Genomic DNA, 18524 nt, shown 5'->3' with positions numbered 1-18524 from the left:
GAACGTACTGAAGAAGAGTATCAATTGGAAAACATTATTGGCATCGATTGCTAAACGAGTACCCAGCAGAGAACCCATCAATTAGGGTTCATATATAAAATAACTACTAGCTAGACGTCTATGTATACCAGTATTACAAACACAACCTCCCTCTCAAATCCTATAGCTAGTGAGCTTTATCTTATTATGTGTGCCCAAATGAATCAAGATTCGTTTCCATACTGCAACAAAAAGATTATAATTAAATTCCTTTTATGTGATAAATGAGGATGCAGCACACCAAAGACTGAGACAGCATGGATCGAAAAACTCAGTGGACGTTCAAACAACGCTAATCAATTGAGAGGTAGATAGCTAGCAAAGCTAGCCACATGTTGATCCAGCTTATCTGAACATGATTAAGCTTACTTAATTTTTAATTATGAGTTGGTTAACTAGTCTAATTCTGGAACTTGTTGCGGGGTAATGTAATGCTATAGCAAGGCAAACAAGGCCCACCCATGTTCGTGTTTCGGCAAGCTACTCATCGATCGATCACTACTCCTAACTACTTCCAAGCTAGCTAGCTAGTAGTACTGGAGCAATAGTAGAAGCTAGCTAGCTAATGGCTATCCATGCATCCTCAGCTTGTTCTTATTCCTTCTAGTTGAATATAGGTCAATAGATACCTCCAATTCCTGCAGTGTTCATTTTGGCAATGCATGCATATACATATCTGTCATGCATTTTGTTCTTTTCAAGTTATTCATGAAGTTCATGCTCTCAAAGTATTAACATATCGACCAGTCTTTATCGTATTGCTTAGGCATCATCTTCTGGATGGTTTAACCTACAAATATTCCTCTTCTTTCATTTTCTAATAGAGTGCAATCTGGGGATGAAGTAAAGAAGAATGTATACACTACTATATAACAGCAGGTTAGTTTTTACGACGTAATGGTCAACCTTCTTAGAATCTTATGAACCAACGATTCTTTTATGAAAAGATTGATCGATATAGTAATACTTCTGCACGTGCATGTAAAGATTGGTTTTCTTCGTGATAGATTTGTAGTTTGAAGCTATCCGTAAACATTTAGAGGCATATATATCGACAGCACTCATTTGAATTGAAGCCATGCATGTGACCTTCAACAACCACCATGCAGGGTTGCATGCGTTTGTCTATATTTCAAGGAAAGGAGACAAGGAAATCATCGAGATGCTATATAATGTGGTTTTCCTGTTTTAAGCTTCAAACTAAATTAGTCTCTCTGACTTCGATCAAGTACAGTAACTCAGTAATTAAGTGATCGATACAGGCACAGTCCAGTCCTGAAATTCTGAAAATATACATATAGAAACACAACACTCGGACTAAACATCAGTTTACATATATATGCTGTTGCCCCAGGAGTACTGTAAACATGTTACAGTACTTGCGATCAGGAATGGCTGCAGTATCTTCAACGTTCCATATATATGGATCAGGCTATATCAGCTACGTGGTTAGGTTTAATTTTGTAATTGTTTTTGTTTCTGTAAGTTATAAACGAATTCTTAGACCAAAGTGGAGATCGAGCAACAATTTAGAGATCGACTAACATTATATATACTTATCCTTTGGGATCGACCAATGGAAGAACATATTGGGCCTCGAGCACCATCATTATTCCATAAACGCCGGACTGCGGTGGCGCATATATATATGTTGAGCTCCGCACTTTAATTTCAAAATAAGGCTCTGCTTTGGAAATTGACTATATATATATATATATACATACATACATTATGTAAATTATTAGTAGTGGTGCTTTGGTGGTTTAGCACCAACGGATACCCTTATTTGCCAACACCATCTGGTCACCAATGACCTTATAATTCTGATTATTATTGCTAATTAGATAGCGTAAATGCGTAATCAGGTATCATGGAGTTACTGGGAAAGAATAAAGATAATTAATTGAAGGGAAATATTGATTAAGGCCCCACGTTAATCCAAGTGGGTGATGGAACCATGTGCGTGCGCTCATATGGTGGTTGGCCCTAGCAACCCCACAAAACCCTAAATAGCCTCTTCATAATTTGCACCTCCTAAATTGCAAATTCAAGATCCAAAATGAAAAAGAAAGGAAAAATTAGTTAAATTAGTGATCAGTTTAGTCAAATAGTTAAATTAGTGAGTTTTAGCTGTGTGGTTAGTTAAATTGTTGTATGAAATCATTGACATGTTACCAATATTCACAATTTAAGTTGATTATAAGCACATGAGTTTTAAGTTCGATCAACTCCATGAATTTTATACAAATTAAACATGGTATATATGTAAGAACTACCTTATTCAATACATCAAATGAGTTAATAAGCAAAATATACGTGATAAAACAGCAGCAGATATTGTCATACAATGCAATGTATTATTAGTTTCTCAGAAAAGAAATGTATGACTACTATCTGTTGCAATAATTTTAGGGGAATACCACAAGAATTGATGCCTTGCTCTCTCTTTATTTATACCTCCGAATTTCAGCTCTGTTTCTGATCTCACCCATAGTCCCACACGAGCAGAGACAATTTGTGTGAGAAGTCAGAACTGATTCTCTATTTGTCCTTCTGAGTTGTGAGAACCCAAAGGACCCTTTGTGTCAGAAACAAAATCCATCTGTTGTTGCTCTTTTGTTAAAACCTGCTACTGAAAGCCATAGTTAGCAAAAAAAAAAAAAAAAAAATCCTGAGCCACCATGAATTCTCATCACTCGTCCTTGAGCCCTAACAGTTCCAATTTAAAAGCTAGATTCACACTAAGGTTTCTTCGAGCCCTGAAGAGATTAAACAGGCAACCTTTATCACCACCACCACCAAAAACTGTATCTTCTCCAAGGGAGATGTGTAGACGATATCTGAAAATTAGGATTGCTGCTGATGCATCCATGGCTTCAGCTGTCGGGTCTAGAAGAGCTTGGAGTCGTGCTTTGCTTCTCAAGATTCGTAGCAGACAATGCCGGTCATCTAGTTTATCTACCAGAAGAGTTGGCATGAAAGCGAAAAGCGTGGGGGAGAAGATGAAGAAGAAGAAGCTCAAGTATTGTAAGGAGATGACGGAGCTTCAGAAGTTTGTACCTGGTGGCGACGCCATGGATGCTTGTAGTCTGATGGATGAGGCTGCCCATTACATAAGGTGCCTCAACACTCAGGTAAAGGTGATGACAATGATTGCAGACCTGTACTCTGCTAATTAACTGAGATAGCCGTTCATACTTATGGATGAAATTATAAGATAAGAACAGTTTCAATCATCCCAATAACAGTCTGAAAATGCATATAAGTCCATGATATTTACCATTGTCAAAATAAGAAAGAATTGTAATATATGAATTCTACTTTTGGTATTCCATCGCCATGTTCTTTAATTTATCATCACAATAACGTATTTACTAGTTATGGGTTTTACATATGGCTTGCACAAGATGGCTTAACGACCTTGAAAGTTATGTATGTGCTTTATTTTCATTCTCAAACATTTGAAGTAGTCATTAGCCAGCTATCGCAAGCAGTTCTTTTGCTGATCGATTGATCGAGATTTGAGTATCGCACTCGTGGATATCTGTGCATATGTCCATTAATTTGTAGGGAGCAAGCTTTACTGATGAGGACCGCTAATTAAATTGAGGACTAGTTGATGATCACTTTATTTTCATCAATTTTTTTTTATCTATTTAGGTATATATAAATAGATCATCGCTGCAAATATGATGTGTTTATCATCGATTAGTATTGAGAGTTTCTAACCTAGTAATTTCCGTGATTTACCTACGCCCGTAAGAACGACAAAATCTTTCACGATAAGCTCATGTCGTTTTACAAGAGAAAGCTATATATGTTGACTTGAGGAAGATCTGATTCGTCGGCCAACTTCCATGCTGTATACTTTTTTTTCCTTTAGGTCATGAAAATATATAAAGGGTTTTATGTTTCTATGTATGTATAAAACTATATACTAATAATGTAATACGTACTCTGTTTAAGCTATATAATGTAATAATTAACAAACAATCATAATAATGAAGTATATATAATGATGTAATTCTTTGTATTATGGCATGTGAGAGTGGGTTTGGTTTCCTTGATCTACCATGGGTCATTTCTTCTCTTCAGGTGAAGACTTTAGGTTACTTGAGATTAGTGTACGTTCAATCTCATGCAAGAAGTAATGACTCATGAATATTGATGTACGTGGAACTATGGTGATACATAATTGACATGGTTGGTGACTTGGTGTTGTAATCAGGAATTCAGTATTTCGATATATACTTCAAATTCTATTTCGGTTACAGTCTTACAGAAACAGAACGATCTTCAGATTTAAGCAAAGCAAAGACAAAAGCAATACAAATGCCTAAATGCAGATATATATTACAGATCTATACATCAATACATGCAATACTATAAGAAAATAGTTAAGCATTTTGACCGATTTGGACTCAAATGTAAGTGTAGATATAGATCGAGAATAAATTGTACAGTTCCGTTCCGGGAGTTTAGGTCAGAGATGCTGAGCATCATTATCTTCTTTGCGTCAATGTAATCAATCAAAAAGTTCCTTACATGCTTTGAAGAAATCCGGCTATACAAATGCTCGGGGAACTTCAATGTTGGTTTAATGGAAAAGTAATTGACTATCTTGCTAGTTGATATGTTCTTTGGTTTGTTGTTCTTGTTCCAACTGCTGCAGAAAATTGATATACCATCAAAGCATTAATGCGCTCAAGTTAGGTTGGCTTGGGCGTAAGCATGTGATTCTGCGAAGAGTCGGACTCAAAAGCACTGCGAGCTGATTGTGAAATTAGTGAAGGTGGATGGGAGTTGCGAACCTTTATATATACCTTAATGAGGGCCTATACAAAGTAGCAACACCAAGTTGTAGCTGTAGTATAGAAACTAGAAAGCTTTACAACTTTACAGGTAATCTAAGCCTAAACTATCTTTCCCTCGTCTCTTTGGCTTCCTTCTGTACGCACTATTTGTTTCCACCCCGGTTGAGGTGCTCAACACAAACACCCCGCGCATTCCTTTCTATTGTACTTGCCTCGAAATGCTCTGCGTTAGTTTCCCTGCCATCAGTCTGCACCACATTAGCTTTCTCTGGTTGTAGATTCACTATGAAGCTTCCATGGTAGAGCTGGTTTGAGGCAGTAGTAGGGAAGAAAGGTCTCGAATTCGAGCGCCTGTGCCCCAGAAAGAGGCGAGAAAAAGACCCATGATGGCCATGGCAACTACTGAACATGCTGGAGGAACGGCTTGACTGCTCCCAAGGAACTGACTAGCAAGTAGACCAGCAAGGGTGGAGCTTTGCATTCCTGTGCATAAAGAAAGTGTTCTGCTAACTTCTTCTTCTTGCCTGTCATAGCAATAAGTTTATCTATTAGCTGATTTGGGATATTAAATCACCAAACTGATTACACAAATTAAACTAGCTTTGATTGGACCCCACCAAAATTGTTATATTCTTTGACAAGCTAGCTTGCAAGACTTAATCATATCTCAGGCTAACAGTAAAATGATTCAAAGATGCTAATTTAGAAGAACACTCTGCTTTGATAATAAGCCGTAGCAAGGAAACTAAATGACTGTGTTATTAGTGTATTTAGAAGATCATCATACTAATAGAACCACTAACGACTATTGTTTAACAAAGCTGAGTTACACGTATAAATTGATGTGTAAAATGTTTGATGGAAAAAAAATGACTGATCAATGTATATCTAGGAGCTCATCATACTAACATAACCACTGACATCAAACTTGAAATCTGTAATTGCTAGGGGTTGGCAATGGAAGTGAATAATAAATGTTTGCTATATCAAACATGCATGCTATTCACTATTGAAAGGGGCAAAAGAGAAACACTATTTGAGTACTCGAACTTTCTATACGACTTCAGAGCAAAAACTTAACATTCAAGGGTAAAGGAAGATTTACCTCAAAGTTGGAATTTTGGATACCCAGTATCCGACTATAAAGGCCACTGCATGAAATGCTAAAACTGGAAATATCAATCGGAGACCATCCATAGACAGAATTCGTCTTTGATTAATCGCAAGAGGACTACCAATGCATAATGAAGTACAGATCATAGCAACAAATGGCATCACAGGACGAAGGATGGCGACAACTGGTTTGGCATAAGTATTCAGCGCAAGGCCAAGAGTGACAGGAACAAGAACAACCTAACCACCAAATCACAGTGTCAATAATTTTAAAAACAACTGAACCACCAAATCACAATGTCAATAAAAATGAAAACCAAAACAATGAATGTCAATAAAATGTATGTCCAGTATAATGAATGTATCCCAACTCCCCATTACCTGCAATATAGACGTTGCCATGGCAACAGCGTCAACTGGAACAACAGAACCAATTAACAGGCCGGTCAGCAGAGGGGTAACAATCACCGAGGCAATTGTGGAGGAGCTAGTGAGGAGGATGCTCAAGGCCACATCGCCTTTGCTCAAGAAACTAGCATAGCTTGATAGTTGTGCCCCTGCAACACAAGCGGTGAGGACAAAGCCAGCGTAGAACATTTTAGGAACGCCAAATGCCATTGCAAGTAACACTCCCAGAGCCGGTTTCAGCACATACTGCGCGATAAACCCAATAGAGAGTGGTAAAGGTCTGCAAGAGATGAGAAGTAAAGAATATTGGGAGCACACTCAAAATCTCACAAACAAATTTGGAACAATGACAATAAGCAGAACATATGCAGAGTGGTGAATCAAGACATTACCTTTTGACAGCAAGCGCAAAATCATCAATGGAAAGTTTGATTCCAATGGAGAGCATGATCCCACCAAGAGCGGGGGCGTATAAATCCTTGGATACCCTGCATCAATTCTAAATTAGGACATATCCAATCTCAAACTTTCCAAATAAGAACTCTAAAAGAAACAGTCTTTTTGGCAACAATAACAACTTGAACCAGAAAAAAAAAACATAGTCCCTCATCCGCCTTTTATCAAATACATGCAATCAGTCCCAGGCTCCCAGCTTCAAAGTTCTACTTTAAATAACCAATAGGAACTATAAAGTATAAACTTCAGTGATCAAGAGTTCAATGAAATGCTCAAGGACTACAGCAAAGTACATGACAATAAAAAATATGCAAAAGGGCATCTGAAAATTGCATTATTTATACGAAACTAATTCAACTTCAGTTCATTGTCCTCGGACTAATTCTGAGCACAGATACAAAAAATTAAGGTAATAAAATAATCCAAGTTGGACACACAATAAACTTCGAAAAAGAAAGAACAGAATCCCAGTGCTCAAATCCACAAGAAAATTCAACATGCAACTACTGAAAAGCTAGTAATCCAATCAAAGAAACAAGTTCCGGTACTCCCTTACCAAGTAAACGTAGCAGGCTGAGCCAGAGCAGCAACAGCAGTGGCGGCAACCACAAACGGAAGCATTGCCGACAAGACCTGAGACGAGTCCTCACTACTCTGCTCAGCTTCATTAGACATAGCCATTGGCGGGTTTATCATCCCAAACGAAAGCAAAGAAGAGTTCCCTTCCCTCCATTGCGACCCAACTCTCCCTATAAACGGCGAAGTCGAGCAACCCTTTATCGACAGACCCCCATTTCTGAACCCTCTCTTCGAAACCGAACTGCACGAGAACTTAGAGCTTGAAAGTCTCGGTGTGTATGTGTTTGGTTTTATCACGAGTTTTGAGGAGTTGGGTGTGAGAGAAATGAGGGGTGTGGAAGTAGTGGACATGGCTGTGGTGGGAAGTTTGGCCGCCGGAGAACGGTGGGTTTTCCGGCGGGTTTAGGAGTGGGAAACAAAGGAGAGGTGGTGGGAGAGATGAGGCAGGGGGGGGGGGGGGAATAGATTGAGTAGAGTCGAATGGAGTTGTTTATTTGTGAAGGGAGAGGAGAAGGTCATAACTCAGAAGGAGACCATTTGAATTTGTGTTAGGAAAGAGTTTGGGAAGGTTTTAATGGACGGTGGTGATGGCTGCCACGGGGCGTTGGGAATGTGAAGCTTCCATGTGATTTTTGCAAGAGAGTCCTTGGTTTATTGCAATTTTTGTGCCATTGTGTAATTTGTGTTTGTCATTGTCTTCAACCTTGTTGCATTTTCAGGCAGGGACCCATGGATTTTTGCGTTTTATCACTTTATGCATACGTCTCCCTCAAACATGAAATATGTGATTGAGAAGGAAAGGGAGAAAATCATGGAGGAAGGATAAAAAAAGTATGGGATTGATTCTTATCGATTTAACTAAGGCAATTGATTTAATGGTAAATTGTAAGTTCCAAGCACGATTTCGTAGTAACTTAAGAAAATATGACCTTAATCGATTGAAGTTAGTGAGTTTGGTCATAGCGTAAATGTCCATCAAAGTGCAGAAGACATCTTGAAATTTAGTGACATTAGTGTAGATACCATGAAATCGATAAAGATTGACGTTGCTGATAAAGATATATTGACCTAATTAGATATTACATGATACATACTACTTACAATAGACAATAGTTATCACAGTTGTAGTCGTCGATCTAACTCTCTGTCATGATAACCACATAATGTGAGGACTATGCAGAAATAGAACCAGCCTTGTGGTATGTAACTGAAAATGGTAGGAAAAGCCATGCAAATGTGACAAGGGTGTTCTACAAGTGTTCGGAAGTAGAAGAGAGCACCGTGATCAAGGCCGTGCATGTCCATGCATTGCAACCAACTCTGCCGTGTTTGGCCGCGTGTTGGTGGTGCCTTTCTGGTTCGTGTTCAACGCTTGAGTGATGTGTTATGGAAAAATCCAGTGCCAGTTGTGAAATTGGTGAAATGAAAGAGAATGATACCAAAATACTCGATAGAAGATACTTTTTTGGCTGTCGTCATTTTCTGATGATGCCGACAGTGATTTTTGAAACAGATTTTGGAGGAGGCACTGGCTTCTTTAAGTTTGGATTAGTATTAGAACCTGGTCCAGTATGAATGTGATGGTTATATGGAATTATGATCGTCCGAATAATAGTTAGTGTGCAACATTTTTTTTCCAGACAAGGACTACTAGCACAAGCAAATTGTTTGATTCTTTTCTTCTTCTAATAGTCCATCTAGTCCAATCTAAACTAACATGTTTCTAATAAACGAAAGGATATATACTAACATGTAAAAGAAGCTGTTAACTATGTAATTCAAAGCTTCTAAGAATATAAAATTCCTTTATGAACTGGATCATGATATGAAAAATCAAAGAGTCACAGAATTTGTACGTACTGTAGGCAGCAATTCTCAAAACATGTGTAGTTCTAGACTCTTTCCTGAGTCTCCGTCAGACTTCCAAGTGATTTTCTTCTTCTAAATTCTAAATATACGATTACGATTTTCAGCCTTAGTAAAACGGCATTCTAAATCTAAATCTCACGGCACAAACCTCGACTAATTTTACAATAAGATCTCTAGGATTCTTCTATGCCTCCAACTTTTTGCTGCCGGATCCTGACATCGCTATCCCTTCTTTTTTACATGAAGCGGCGGCTGAGCAATAGTTCATCCTCTGAAGATCGTATAGGTGTGACAGACTTATAGGCTAGGTTCAACATCTAAACACCATATACGCTAAGTTGTAGACCAACAATATTGTCTTTGCTGAAGCTCTTGTTCTTCGAGAATGTTAAATTTCATCGACAAAATCCAACACAAAATTCTCATCGGAGACTCAACGATCCTGAATAAGAGTATGAAGAGTATGAAAGAAACTAAATTCTACTCAAAAGTTTCAAAATCATTTTATGGCTAATTCAGTGACTTTAATACATCTCTTTCAAGCATGTTCATCAAGATACAAGGTTCACATGACCATTTTAGGAAGCCGCCGGCAACATAAGGGCGGGTTTGCTCTAGATCTATTCTCTTCTCTGTACATGATCCTTTACAAATTAAAGTCGTTTCCCTGACAAGAAAAGAAATAAATTGAAAATGACTTGGGCTGCAGGAGGATCCTGTATAGATCGAGAGCAACAAAGATAGAGGTGACCACTAACCACATGAAAGGAGACAAAAAAAAAGGTTCCTGTAATGTTCAAGTGAACCCTAAATCCGTTGTCATATCTACTCTCTGATAGGATCAATCCATAAAAATAATGATAGTGTTGCTACATTATGGGTTCCAAACATATCATGATATGTGCAAAGACCACGAGCCGCAGAATTAGTGCTAATAGACACAACTCTTTGGGTACCACTACATGTTACAATGTTACATGTCTAATCACTAATTTATATGCATGCCTACCCCAAAAATGTTTATTGTTCATCTAAAGTCTAAACAAAACCTTAATGTGCTAAAGAAAAGTCCCACGCTTTAATCAATGAGTTTGGATTGAAGTGCCAGGCCACTCGAAGCTGTTCCCTAACACAATTAAGCAGGCTGGTTTAATCATTTTGAGGCATATTTTGCGCAAAATTAACTTTCGAGCCGAAGAGGATTGTGAAATGAGACTACACTCTTGTCCTTCGGCCTGGATTCGGTGTTATCGAAACGACCCTTGATTTCGGTACTGGAGTGACTAGGAAATGGGATTGCGACTTGTAAACTTAATACGCTAAAATGCCAGAGTTATAGTGTTTCGGAGTAATGAAACCTCCCGTGTTCTAATCGTTAATATTGGTAGATCTTTCATAACTCAAGATCGCTATGGTCGTAAATGAAATGTGTACTGGAAATGCAAAAAAGCCACCCCATCATCTCAGTACACTGTTTGACCAGTCTCGACACTGTGGTCCAGAATCCAATTCATACATATCAGCCTGGAGTTTAGGCATATGTTCTTGCAGTCGACATGAATCCCTACACTGTTAGTCTCCAACTCGATTTACCCCTATTATATCAACGACATAATCAAACAAACCAAAACCTATTACAAGAAGAAAAACAGAAGCAAAAACCCGAAACCCCAAAACCTGTCAGCATTCCTGGCATTCTTCATTTCATCTCTTCCACCCCCAATTGGCCAATTCAAGCATTACTCAAAACATTGGTACAAGTAAAAGTAAAGATCATTTTATTGGAAGCTTTATGCTATCAATGATTTTCGTGATGCCATATAGGCTTAAACAATACACAAAATTACAACATAAACTTGTTGCAGATTGATAACCTGTGATTTGGTATTCAAATCTTTGGTAACACACCTCTCTTTCTGCCTCGTCCAATCTCTGGTTCGAATCGAATTCACCGGCCAATATAAACTTAAAACAAGGCAAGCAACCACACTATCCCATCCCTTAGTATAACCCACAATTCTAAATCACATTTCTCCCCACAAAATTTCTACACAAAACCTCTCCCAAAATGTTGCTCCTGATCAATCCCATACCGCAGTTTTCCCGAGTTACTCTGCATATCAATCAAAATAAATCATATCAGCTTCTCAATTAGTAAAAAAGACAGTAGTTGACTAATTGGTCCAAGAATTTCAAAATATAGACCTTGGAACCGGCGTCAAGGACATAGGCGGCGACTGCAGTACAATCCGGTGGCGTTTCAAATAGCGAAAGCGAGAATTGCTTATAAACAACTCCAACATCAAAGTAAATAATCCCTGAGCTGGGAACATCGACCCGGATATCCTTCACCGGAAACCAGAGAAAGAGCTCCTGCGCCGAAATACCCGACAAACCTCCGATCCGACCATAGCTCAGAGTCCCGGACACGTTTCTGTCGTAATGCAAATTACTCTCGAACTTGGCATTGCAAGCTTGATCCAGGTACACCTGGAAGTGACCATCCCCGTCGGTATCGAACTTGGTCACTCCCTTAGGCAGCAGCCCCATTGGAAGCCCATGTGCCCTGAGAACGTCGTAGACCGACTGCGGCGGCGGCGGCTTTGAATCCGAGGTAAGGGTCATGATCGAGAGTAGTAAGAGGAAGAGGAGAATCGGTATGGAGTTGGAAGTGAACTGTAGGAGCATCATGTTTGAGCTTTGAGCTGAACAGAGTGATCAATGAAGTGAGTTTGGTGTTTGGTTTATATCAAAGAAGAAAATAGAAAACAGGGTATTGGGTATATACAGGACTAGGGTTAGGGTTTAAGGATTGAATGGAGAAAAAGGGGAAGGATTGTAAGGAGTAGAACTGTAGAAGAAGAGTAGAAGTGTAGAGAAGGGAGGAAGGAGACAGTGATGCCAGCTTGAGTACAGAGAGGATTAGAAGGAGGGGAAGAATGATCAATTATTGGTGGTGGATGGTGGGGCCTTGGAGGCTGAGCTGGGCTCTTCTGCCTTGCTGGAAGCCAGTGTTGATGTCAAGAGCCAATGAAACACGGCCATGTGTTGAGACGTGGGTGGATTTGTAATTTTGGCGGGATTTGGCGGGTAGGGGGTGTACAGTTGGCAGATGGTGGGAGGGTGGAATCTGATTCAACACGGAGGAGGAAGAGGCGGCGCGACTGACGGCTGTGTGACGGTTAAAAGCGACAGGCGGTGGTTGGAGGAGAGAAGAATGGATAGCTTTTGGGTTTTGCTGACGGGGGAGTTGGAGTTTTTGTTTTCGCAATTTTAACTCTATAATTGAAGGTAATGAACAAAGATACAAGAACCATGGCGGACTTCATGGCTAGAGATGGATTGGTTGGAGTCCTCTACGTACATGATGAATGTATAGTACTTGTATACATTATACGTGCGTAATCGTGTAATCATAAGTTCGTCGTATTGATTAAAAATCCAAAGTCATTATACTCTTTAATAATACTATATTGATGCATGATGAAATAATTGTATCTATTGAATGATATGTGGGCATATATATAGGCATTACAAAACCACAATCTCATAGGATTCAGAGTCCTAATATATTACAGAGATGTTAATTTATCTCCTAACATGAAACCTATTGGCTAAGACACACACAAGTGTATAATATTAATTTTCCCCATGAAGTCTACCAAACTCTAAAGTTCTAATAAACGACGCATGCCAATGCTCATCACATATTTCACAAAAATAGATTTAGGCAAAGACTTGGTGAATAAATCTGCAACATTGGATTCTGAACTCACTTGATTGATCTGAACATTCAAGAACTTATGTTGTTGAACGTTATAGAAGAACTTGGGCGAAATATGCTTGGTGTTGTCTCCCTTGATGAAACCTAACTTTGTTTTCTCTATGGAAGCAGCAATATCTTCATAAATACACGTAGGTTGATCAGTTGTAGAGACTAATCCACAAGAATCACGAATATGACGAACGATTGATCGTAGCTAAACACATTCTTTAACTGCTTCATAAAGAGCGATGATATTCGCGTGATTTGAAGAAGTAGCAACAAGAGTTTGCTTCGTGGATCTCCAAGATATTGTCGTATTCCCAATGGTAAACAGATAACCGGTTGAGAACGAGCCTTGTGAGGGTCATAGAGGTACTCTGCGTCGACATAATCAACTAACAAGTTGTTTGGAGTCTTTGCATCGGGGGAAGGAGTTGCACGGGACCGGTTGCTGCTATCGGCACCGTGGTTTGCTGCCACGTTGTGGCTGCCGGCGGCGGCTCTGTTGCGTACAGAGGTGCTGCCGGGGCTGCCTGCGGCGCCAGTGTGAGGTGGCACCGCCATGGTGTTTTTTCTGTTGTAAGGATAGAACAATCTCATGTCAAGGGAACCTTTCAAGTACCGAAAACAAATGCTTGATTACATTCCAATGACGTAGCGTAGGCGCGGAGCTAAATCTAGCTATTAAGTTCACTGCGAAAGATATGTCTGATCTAGTGCATTGAGCAAGATACAATAGTGCCCCAATTGCACTAAGGTATAGAACTTCAGGACCAAGAACTTCTTCATCATCCTCTTTAGGATGTAATGGATCATTCTTGATATCTAGACTTTGGATGACCATGGGAGTAGACAATGGACTACATAGATCCATATTGAAACGTCGAAGCATTTTCTGCGTGTAATTCGACTAGTGGACTAAGATACCGTCGGCCCTATGCACAAGCCTAAGGCCGAGACAAAATTTCGTCCTCCCTAGGTCCTTCATCTCAAATTCCGACTTCAAATAAGACATGGTCTCTTCAATCTCAAGAGTACCAATTATATTCATGTCATCAACGTAGACCGCAACGATGACGAATCCAGAATTTGTCTTTCGTATGAACACGCATGGGCATAGTTCATCATTCTTATAACCTCTCTCTTTCAAGTACTTGTGCAATCGATTGTACCATATTCTTCCAGATTGCTTCAACCCTACAACGAACGACGTAATCTGACTGCATGAGCACTCTGTGGTCTTGAGGCACTTGATGGAGGTAAAGGTAGTCCCTCTGGAGCTTTTATGTATATCTCTGCGTCAAGATATCCATAGAGATAAGATGTGACCACATCCATAAGCTGCATGTTTAGTCTTTCGGACACTACCAAACTAATGAGGTAGCAGAAGGTAATGATGTCCATAATAGGACAATAAGTCTCTTCATAGTCAATGTCAGGTCGTTGTGAGAATCCTTGCACCACGATTCTTGTTTTATAACGCACGATCTTGTTCATCTCATTACGCTTACGAATGAAGACCCATTTATGTCCAACTGGTTTGACATCTCTTAAAGTCAATTCAATCTTTCTGAAGACTTCTCTCTTTGCTAATGAGTCAAGTTCTGCCTGGATTGCTTCCTTCCACTTTGGCCAATCTGCGCTGTGTTCGCATTCAGATACAGAGCGAGGTTCAACGTTGTCGTCAGATATGATCTCATGTGCGACAGAATAAGCGAAAATGTCATCAATGCATGTAGTGGCTCGGTTTCAGACCGAATGCTCACTTGTGAAGTTCATTGAGATTTCGTTGTTCTCTGGCATCAAACAAGGTTCCATAACCTCTCACGATAACACTTGAGTTGATTCATGGACATAACTGTAATCATAGACAACTTCATACGATGGTGAGTTTATCGATCTCCACCTTTTCCTTGGAGAATCTGAGGCTGAAGCTGCTCCATGTCGGGCCATCTCGGCATCATCGCCACAAGGGGCGCCGACAACACCATGGCGTACGGTGGTGTTGCCGCCGACCTCCGTCCCACTGTCAAGGGCGGTGCCAACGTTGCTAGGTCCAGGAGCTTGTCTTCCACGTCCATATTTCTGGACATCCAACCGTGTCGGTACATTTCCAGCGGGGATGTTTGATCTCGTCACTTTAGCAATATCTACAAAGCCGTCGAGCATCGAATCCGCAACTTTCTGGAGGTCTATAATGCGTTGCACTTCTAATTCACTTTGAGCAGTGTGGGGATCATAATGAGACATAGTGGGGATCATAATGAGACATAGTGGGGATACACCACGTCAATTCCTGACGTTCATTTGGAATGATAACATTCCCATCTCCCCCTAACGACGGGAAACATGTCTCATTAAAGTGACAATATGCAAATCTTGCAATAAAGAGATCTCTGGTGGTTAGTTCTAAGCAGCGGACAATCGTTAGAGAATTATAGTCAACATAGATACATAATCGTCTCTGAGGACCCATCTTAGTACGCAGTGGAAGCGTAATAGGCACATAGATGGCGCAACCAAAAATGCATAAGTGTGAAATATTGGGTTCGTAACCAGTTACCATATGGTATGCACTAAACGCTTGGTTAGCCGCGGGTCTGAAACGAATAAGTATCGCTACATGCAACACTGCATATCCCCACATAGAGACCGGCATGTTAGTACCCATAACAATTGCCCGAGCAACAAGCTGAATACACTTGATGGTAACCTCTACTAGACCGTTTTGTGAATGAACATGAGGAATGAGATGTTCAACTTCAATCCCAATAGACATGCAGTAATCATCAAAAGTGTTGGAGGTGAATTCTTCAGCATTATCCAAATGAATGGATTTAATAGGATAGTCAGGGGGTGAGCCCTAAGTTTGATGATCTCAGCTAATAACTTAGCAAATGCAGCATTCCTTGTGGATAGCAAAGCGACGTGTGACCAACGTGTCGATGCATCAACCAATACATAAAATATCTAAAAGGTCCACATTCTGGTTAAATAGGTCCACAAATGTCACCTTGGATACGTTGTAAGAATGGAATGTTATCGGTCGAAACCTTAGCAAAAGAAGGACTTCGTTGGAACAAGCTTTGCAAAACGAGCGATGGGCATCAGAAATCGCCATGGAGGCATTAGAAAGCACGTGAGGCATCACAAGCTCCTATAAAGAAGGGGATGCCGCCACCGACAGCGTGAAAGCCGTGGAGCTGCCGAGAGAGGCAGGCTCGGTCACACTATGCAGTGCACGGGTAGGCACGGCCTCACCGTGTGGAGCACGGGTGAGATGATCCTCCAATCACTTCCGGGACTTGAAAAAAGGATGACCATGTGAATTCTTAAGAATTCTAATCATCATATCACGTCCAGAGTGCCCGAGACTGGCATGCCAAAGCATATAAGAGTCTGAATCACAAAAATTGCGTTCAACCGCATATGATTCAAATATTCGAATGGAAGTAAGATACAAACCATTCCCGAGACTCTTCATCTTCTCTAAGATGCGGCGCTAGCCTGCTTTCTCAGAGGTAACACAAAGATATTCCTCTCCATTCTCAACATAAGTATCGAGGTGAAAACCATTGGCACGTATGTCCTTAAAACTTAGCAAGGTGCGGGGAGACTTCGGCGCATAAAGAGCGTCAACGACATTGATAGCGTACCATTAGGCAACATAAAAGAAGCGGTGCATCTTCCTTGAATGATGGATTTCAAGCCAATCATTGTAGTCATCGAAGAAGTCAAAAACACTAGATCCGTGAACAACTGCATATGCTGTAGGACAATGTGGGTGGTTCCGCAATCAGCTAGACATTCAATTTCGCCGCAAGCCATCTACAAAATAAAAATTAAGAGAGTCAGCGACACGGGAACAATTCTATACAATACGTCGTAGGATATTGTAAGAAAGAGAATCAGAACAAAGTGTGATCCCATTGAATGTATCACATGGCAATAGTACTACATTCTTCAACTAAAGAGTTGAAAAAAAATGGTATTGAAGTAGTGAAATACCAAATAGTAAACTAGGGTGGTAGAAAAAATGGTGTAAAAACACACAAAAATAAGTGTCGATGAGTGCATATAACAAACTTGGAGAAAATATAAAAACTAACTGAAAAAACCATGTCAAAAGAACTCAAAACCGAGTGAAATTTGGACTAGAAAAACGTGGCAGCAAGGACAGCCGGAAAAATAATTAGAAACAATGAAAAAACGTTGGAAAAATGCGCTGGAAACAGGCCGCACCGATTGCCGAAAAACCGGCCGGCGGCGGCCGGAGTGGCAAGTTCGATAGGGGATGCCGGCAAGAACTGGATGGCAGCGCTGGAAACGTCGGCAAGTGGCGGAAGGCGTCCAAAATGCCGGCAAAACGCCGGAACAGTAACCGGGTACAGCCAAAGGCCAAACGACGTCATTGACAATGTAGTGCAATTGGTTGTGAATTTGGCGTCCCATGTAACCCAAAAGCGTCCAATTTAAAACCATGTGAGTTGCACACGTTGATCATCATGATAAGTGTAAGGTAAATAAAATTTTCAAAGAGATCGTCTTGTAAACAAGAAATTGAGAAATTTTATTAAATGTCAATCTTTAATACATCACACATGAACTTCTAATTCCAAAATCAAAAGACTATTACAAAGTCAATGAAAATAACAATGGCGGTCGACCATAACAATACTTGAAAATATAAAGCTACAAGAAGCTAAAATGACTAATCAAAGTCGGGGGTATCCATGGTAGTGGCCGGAGGCTTAGCCTTGGAAGCAAGGGGCTCGGTCTTCATGGAGATGTGGTGAGTCTCGATCTCAGGGTCCTCATCCACATGATTCGATTCGGGTTGTAGAAAATTTTTGTAGACGGAGTATGCCTTAATCATCTCTTTACTAGCACGTCAATCACAATTAAAGTGCTTGAATGAGCCACATTTGAAGCATGGAGACTTGCCATTATCGAAGGTGGAGACATGAGGAGGCACACGGCCTCCTTGAGGTTTAGGACGGAGACGGCCTCCCCCGAAGGGTGCGCCGCCGCCACCATTATGAGTCCATGTATTGGACTTGGGCCGTGACCGGCCTTGTTGCCACCCACCATGAGAATTGTTGTTTTGGTGCTGATATAGAGCGTTCTTTTATTGATCAGTTTGCTTAGAAGCTTTCCCGTAGTTAGACTGTGGCGTAGAAATCTTTTTAGTGCCAACATGTCTATTGTTATTGTTGAGGAGGATCTAAGAATGCCTCTCCTTCGTAGCGATGAGCATCATTAAGTCGGTGAAAGACTGGATCTTCCCTTCCTCTACATGAGTGAGGTACGTATGAGCTTGAACCTCATAGTTGATTGGAAACGTGTCCAATACATGGTGACACCAACGATTAGAAGATCTAGGTCGGTCTTGATGACACCAACGATGCCAAGATCGGATTGCAGGCATAACATATCCTAATTGAAGTCATCCACACTCTTATAGTCCAATAGATGAATGT

General features: G+C 40.3%; 3 protein-coding genes across 3 annotated transcripts; 1 reads left to right on the top strand and 2 right to left on the bottom strand.

Annotated features, from left to right (window-relative positions):
- The first annotated feature begins 2698 nt into the window (after positions 1-2698).
- Positions 2699-3284, top strand: LOC126784976 (transcription factor IBH1-like). Its single transcript, XM_050510543.1, has one exon. The coding sequence runs from the start codon at positions 2721-2723 to the stop codon at positions 3216-3218; it is 498 nt and encodes a 165-aa protein (XP_050366500.1). The 5' UTR covers positions 2699-2720; the 3' UTR covers positions 3219-3284.
- Positions 3285-4828: 1544 nt separating this feature from the next.
- LOC126784974 (probable sodium/metabolite cotransporter BASS3, chloroplastic) lies at positions 4829-7855 on the bottom strand. Its single transcript, XM_050510540.1, has 5 exons — positions 7387-7855; positions 6767-6862; positions 6348-6654; positions 5959-6206; positions 4829-5377 (listed from the first exon to the last, which is right to left on the bottom strand). Exons 1-5 carry the CDS (start codon positions 7758-7760, stop codon positions 5137-5139), a joined length of 1266 nt encoding a protein of 421 aa, XP_050366497.1. The 5' UTR covers positions 7761-7855; the 3' UTR covers positions 4829-5136.
- A 3184-nt stretch (positions 7856-11039) lies between these two features.
- LOC126784975 (uncharacterized) lies at positions 11040-12171 on the bottom strand. The gene is made up of 2 exons (XM_050510541.1): positions 11484-12171; positions 11040-11391 (listed from the first exon to the last, which is right to left on the bottom strand). Exons 1-2 carry the CDS (start codon positions 11967-11969, stop codon positions 11326-11328), a joined length of 552 nt encoding a protein of 183 aa, XP_050366498.1. The 5' UTR covers positions 11970-12171; the 3' UTR covers positions 11040-11325.
- Positions 12172-18524: the final 6353 nt, after the last annotated feature.

This window comes from Argentina anserina, chromosome 2, assembly GCF_933775445.1.
Source record: "Argentina anserina chromosome 2, drPotAnse1.1, whole genome shotgun sequence".
NCBI classification, from domain to species: Eukaryota; Viridiplantae; Streptophyta; class Magnoliopsida; order Rosales; family Rosaceae; genus Argentina; species Argentina anserina.
The sequence above is the reverse complement of the archived record's forward strand: the minus strand, read 5'-3'. Positions and strand labels throughout refer to the sequence as shown.